This window comes from Oryctolagus cuniculus, chromosome 3, assembly GCF_964237555.1.
Source record: "Oryctolagus cuniculus chromosome 3, mOryCun1.1, whole genome shotgun sequence".
Taxonomy (NCBI): Eukaryota; Metazoa; Chordata; class Mammalia; order Lagomorpha; family Leporidae; genus Oryctolagus; species Oryctolagus cuniculus.
Window position 1 is genome coordinate 181,398,954 of NC_091434.1, and position 6,042 is coordinate 181,404,995.

General features: G+C 50.9%; 1 gene segment (V, D, J or C); it reads right to left on the reverse strand.

Annotated features, from left to right (window-relative positions):
• Positions 1-5,580: 5,580 nt before the first annotated feature.
• On the reverse strand, positions 5,581-6,042 carry LOC108175639 (T cell receptor beta variable 6-5-like). The segment is given in 2 exon segments: positions 5,581-5,909; positions 5,994-6,042. Coding segments are annotated over 2 exon segments (378 nt in total).

Sequence of the window (6,042 nt, forward strand, 5' to 3'; positions counted from 1 at the left end):
CCCTTCTATTTTGCCTGGGAACAGCAGAAAATGGCTCAAATACTTGGGCTCCTGATTGGCCCAGTTCCAGCCATTGCGACCATTAGAGGAGTGAACCAGCAGATGGAAGATTTCTCTCTCTCTCTCTCTCTCTTTCTCTCTTTGTGTGTCTGTCTCTCCCTATCTTTGTAACTCTGCCTCTCAAATAAATAAATATTTTCATGCGGCTGGCACTGTGGCATAATGGGTAAAGCTGTTGCCTGCAGTGCCAATATCCCATATGGACACCAGTTAGAGTCCCGGCTGCTCCGCTTTTGATCCAGCTCTCTGCTATGGCCTGGGATAGCAGTAGAAGATGGTCCAAGTCCTTGGGCCCCTGCACCTAAGTGGGAGACAAAGAGGAAGCTCTTGGATCCTGGCTTCAGACTGACATAGCTCCAGCCATTGTAGCCAACTGGGGAGTGAACCAGCAGATGGAAGACCTCTCTCTCTCTTTCTCTCTCTTTTGCCTCTCTTACTCTCTCTGTGTAACTCTTTCCCAGGTTCTGATAACCACAATTGTACTATCCACTAATATGTAGTAGACTTTTTAGCTTCTACATATAAATGAGATCATCTTGAAATTGAATAGCTTAGTAATTTTAATATTAATATTTTGAGAGTTCTTTCTTTCTGTCCAGATAAGCATTCTGAATATCAGCTCGAATAAACCAGGTGACAAGGTAAAGTTTTACGATTTTTACCATTTATTCAGTGAAAGAAATACACAGGAAATTGAGGGTTTATTTAGGGGAGAAAAAAATTCTGGAAGCATAAACTGGGTCCATCCCAGGCAGAGAGCAGACCGGGAGCCACGTGGAGCAAGGTGTGTGATTAGGAGCAGCCACAAGTAGCATAGCATGGGCAGGAAAGCAGAGGCCAGAGGACTGCACGCCTGCAGGCCCAGGACAACGAAGGGTGGGCCCAGCATGCCCCAGGCCTTTTACTCACTTCCACAGGGGAGTGGTTACCTGATCTGATTGGCAGGTGGGCATACAGGTGAGGTCAGGTAGAGGCATGAGATCACACAGGGGACATGGTGACGGTGGGTCTCCAGCTCTCAAATCTAAATCAATTTAATCCTATCTGCCTGCCTGTATCAATGTGGTGTTTGTCTTCTGGTGGCTGATAGTTCATGCAACATAATGCCCTCCAGTTTTGTCCTCGTTGCTGCAAATGACAGAGTCCATCCTTCCTATGACTGAATTGTTATTCATTGTGTATTTGACCACATTTTCTGAACCCCTCATTGGTGGATGGACACTTAGCATGATTTCATCTCTTGGATATTACGATTAGTGTGTCAATCAACATGCAAGTACAGTTAACAGCATGTCATATTTGAACTGGATATTCCCAAACCAACTGACAAATTGGCTCCCACAAACAAATGCTGCTAGGTTTGTTCAACAATTGAGTGCTGTTTTGCTAAGCCCCTAGCAGGGCAACTCAGGCAGAGAGAGATTCATTGGGACTGCGCAACTGGAAAGTGAAATAGAGAAACCAAAAGACCCGAAGTCCTAGCATCACAGATTTATTCTACCATGGGCCAATTTAGTCTATTATGGAGCAAAGGCATTCTATTTACTACACAACTCAAGTTCTTCACAGAGCAACTTAATATTCATCACTCTGATAGCATTCTTCTCCTTTGAGTATACTTAGAAGTCATATTAACCATGAGTTGAAGCTGCCTGGTTAGACCTGGCCAGGAAGAGCAGAGGTGTTTCCTGATAACAGCAATATACGTGGAGGGGTTGCAGGAAGGAGGCTGGTATCTGAATTATCTGTCCTGTTATTGGAGGATGGTGGATGGCTGAGTACTCAGCCAAGCTGTCGGGAAGAGTGGCCTGGGTGTCTTAGCACTGACTCAGTGTGGTCAGTAGCAGGAAGAATGGTCTTAGAAATTGCCCTCCACTCATCTCAGACATGTTCTGAGCTCTTTAGCCCTCTCTGCCCTGTCCTGTTCTGGGCCAGGTCTGTAAGAGGAGAAGGCTTTTCTTTTTTTTTTTTTTTTTTTTTTTTTTTGACAGGCAGAGTGGACAGTGAGAGAGAGAGACAGAGAGAGAAAGGTCTTCCTTTTGCCGTTGGTTCACCCTCCAATGGCCGCCGCTGCAGCCGGCGCACCGCGCTGATCCTGGCAGGAGCCAGGAGCCAGGTGCTTTTCCTGGTCTCCCATGGGGTGCAGGGCCCAAGCACCTGGGCCATCCTCCACTGCACTCCCTGGCCATAGCAGAGAGCTGGCCTGGAAGAGGGGCAACCGGGACAGAATCCGGCGCCCCAACCGGGACTAGAACCCGGTGTGCCGGCGCCGCAAGGTGGAGGATTAGCCTATTGAGCCACGGCGCCGGCTCGAGGAGAAGGCTTTTCTATAGCACTGTGTTCTTCCTACCATCATGGAAGTGCAGGGCTGCACACTCAGCCCTGAGAGCTGAACTTGGGGTTCACCATCATGGGCATTGTTCATAGAGTGGATCTCAAAACAAACCAGAGTGCTTGCTTTTGTGCACAACAGAACTGGACCCAGGAAGTAACCTAGGGACAAGATTATTGTCTACTGTCTCCAACACTATCTTTTTTCTGACAAGGAGCTGGGGTCCACCATCGCAGAACCTCATGGGGAGGGAGGTAGGAACGTGAGACAGAGCCCTACATCTGAGTAGGCGGAAGGCTCTCGCTAGAATCATGGAGGAAATCTGTAGTCGAGCCCTGGAACACCGATAGCAGACACCCAGTTATGTCCACAAGTTCCTGAGATAAAGAGAAGTCTAGACAAGAAGTAGGTCTGCGAAGAGATGTCTCATTCAGAGGGTCCACTCTTAGCAAATGTCAGTCATCTTAGCAAATGCTGGAAGCTACATTTTCCAGAACTGCCCTCCACTTTAGTTTCTGGTAAGGAGGCATTTGAGTGAAATGTGGATGGTATATGTAAAACAGTCACCGTTATGCCTGGAAGGCCATGGTGGTCCAGCCATGAGACACCGTGGCAAACAGATACAGAGGTGACCAGCAGACCAAAGGATTCCTCTGCTGTGCATGGAGTCCAGACTGTCTTCCCAGATGCTGGCAATGGTGGCAAGCCCTACTCTCAGGCACCCAGCTGTGCATCCACAGCGGGGTCACCACCCAGCAGCAGCAGCAGCCACAGCCGCAGCCAAAGCAGCAGCCGCAGCCGCAGCTTATCTTCAGGAGCAGGTTCCCAGGGACTTCCCCTATGCTCCTTGTTCAAGGTCCCCGGGGAGGGCTGGGCATGCTCCGCTCCTCATGGTCCTGCCGCCCATGCTCTCACGTCACAGGCCTGAGGGCTGACCACCCCCCTGACCCTCCAACACTCCCTCCCAGGCCTTTCCCTCCCCAGCACCTCCCACATCTGCGCCAGGTCTAATGTCCAACAGTGTTCCAAGGGGCTCAGCTTTTATTTGTGGCAACCTAAGAGCTTGTGGTGCGTGGAAGTGTCCCAAGGAAGCAGACATGAAGCAGGACGTTCCGGAAGTGGTTCTGGTCTGAGTAGATTGATCGCAGAGACGGAGTCTCTAGGAGAAGAGACATCTGGGGGAAATGTGACGCCGCAGCTGTGAGGAAGCCTGGACCCAGGTCTGACAGCACAGGGAAGATTTCCCATCTCATCAGGACCACGGAGCCCAGCAATCTAAGGGCAGGGTTCCCCCAGCTGAGCTCCATCTCTGCCTGGGTAAGTGGGATCCATGGTGTTTGGGTGTTGGTTCATCCACGCCTCCCTTCTCTGTGAGATGGTCTCATACCTTGTGCAGGGAACTGTTAGTAAAGGCAACAGCCACAGCCTTGGTCCTCGTAGAATGTACAGTTGAGCCAGGGGATGGCATTGTGGCTCAGTGTCCTAAGATCCTGCAAGGTTAGCATCCCACGTGGAATTCCCATTGGCTCCCAGTTGTACTGCTTCCAGTACAGATGCTGCTAATTCACTAGGCAGGCAGTGGAAGTGGCTCGGGCTCCTGCCACTCACATGGCAGACCAGAATGGGACTCTGGGCATCTGGATTCAGAGTGGACAAACGCTGGCCTGAGGTACATTTGGGGAGTGAACCAGTGGATGGAAGACCTCTTTCTTTCTCCCTTTCTCCCTCCTCTCCACTGTCCCCTGCAAATAAGTAAATAGCTTTAAAAATTGACCCAAGCATAATAATTGACAGGTATGTTGGAAAATTCCAGTGGGTTAAATTTTACTGACCGACAGACACATGGTACCATGAAAAATTATGTGATGGATAAGGACCTCGGCCATGAAGAGAGAGGAGACTTCCCTCAGGAGGGGATGATTTTGCTGAGGTCAAAATGCTGACGAGCAGGGCCAGTGTGGGGGCGTAGTGGGTGAAGCCTCCGTCTGCGACACTGGCATCCCATGTGAGCATGGGTTCCAGTCCCGGCTGCTCCACTTCCAATCCATCTGCCTGCCAAGGTGCCTGAGAAGGCAGCTGAACATGGCCCAAGTACTTGGCCACTTGCTCAAATGTGGGAGACCTGGAAGAAGCTCATGGTTCATGGCTTCAGACAGGCCCAGCTGCAGACATTGCAGCCATTTAGGGAGTGAATCAACAAATAGATCTTTCTCTCTCTCTCTCTCTCTCTCTCTCTCTCTCTGTAACTTTGCCTTAAAAATAAATAAATATTTTTAAAAAGATTTATTTTATTTACTTGAAAGATAGATTTACAGAGAGAGGTAGAGACAGAGAGAAAGAGAGAGATCTTCAATTCGCTGGTTTACTCCCCAAATGGCCACAAAGCCAAGAGCTGAGCTGACCTAAAGCTATGAGCCAGGAGCTTCTTCCAGGTCTCCTACATGGGTGCAGGGGCCCAAGGACTTGAGCCATCCTCCAATGCTTTCCCAGGTCATAGCAGAGAGCTGGATTGGAAATGGAGGAGCTGGGACATGAACAGGCAATCATATGGGATGCTGATGCTGCAGGCTAGGGCTTTAACCCACTGAGTCATATTGAAAACAAATGCTGGGGAGCCCCCACATCAAGCCAGGGGAAACACATTTGTCTCTGTAACGGGAAGGAGCGAGGTTCAGAGGAAGAGCTGATAGCAAGGCTGCGGAGGGCAATGAGGGCTGCGGAGGGAAGAACAGCAAGTTAGGGCAGTGGCGGTGAGTGACCACACAGGACTACACATGTGACTACACATGTCTGCCAGCAGCAGACATCACACCAGGGGTGGCATTTGGGGGAAAATACTGAGAGAGAAAGCAAGGTGGTGTTGATGGAGACAGGAGCCCGGATGTGTAGGAATTACAGCTCATGTTCCACACCAGGGGCTCAGCCTTGGGCCAATGAGGAGAAAAAGAAAGCTTGAGAGGCTTCAATACCACCCTTTGCAGAGAGCTCAGAGCAAGACCAGGGAGCCCCCGTGGAGACAGCTGAGACCAGGGCTGCATGCAGCCTGGCCAGGTCTGCCTGCAGGTGCACCATAGCAGGCTGAGGTCTCACCCACCCAACCCCCAGGAGTCCTTAGGTCTCCTGCTTCCTCATTCTGCGACTCTGATGAGGGCGTCGATGGGTTCAGGGGCACAGTGCCTGCCCTGGGTTTATGTGCAGACAGCAGGTGGCTGTGCAGGGCTGTGGTAACTGCTGGCACAAAAGTACACAGATGTCTGCGAGGGGACAGCTGATGGCAGCATGAGGGGGAACTCCTCTGTGCTTGGTCTGGACGCGTTGTACCCATCGGGAATGTCTCCTTTCTCATAGATGTCACGGCCAACTGAGTAATAGATGAGCTTCAGCCCCATCCCTGGGTCCTGGCGGTACCAGCACATGTAGTCATAGTTCATATCCTGGGCACATCTCAAGGTCAGGCTCTGTCCTGTCTTTAGGACCTGGAACTTGGGGCTCTGAGTGACACCAGCACTCGCTGGACCTGCAGAGGAGGAAGAAGCAGAAGTTGCAGCCCCCGTGGAAAGGCTTGTCCCTCGGGCCTGGAGAGCCCTTCCTGGACACTCACCTGCCAGCAGGAGACAAAGGACCACACAACTCAGGGGACCCACACTCAT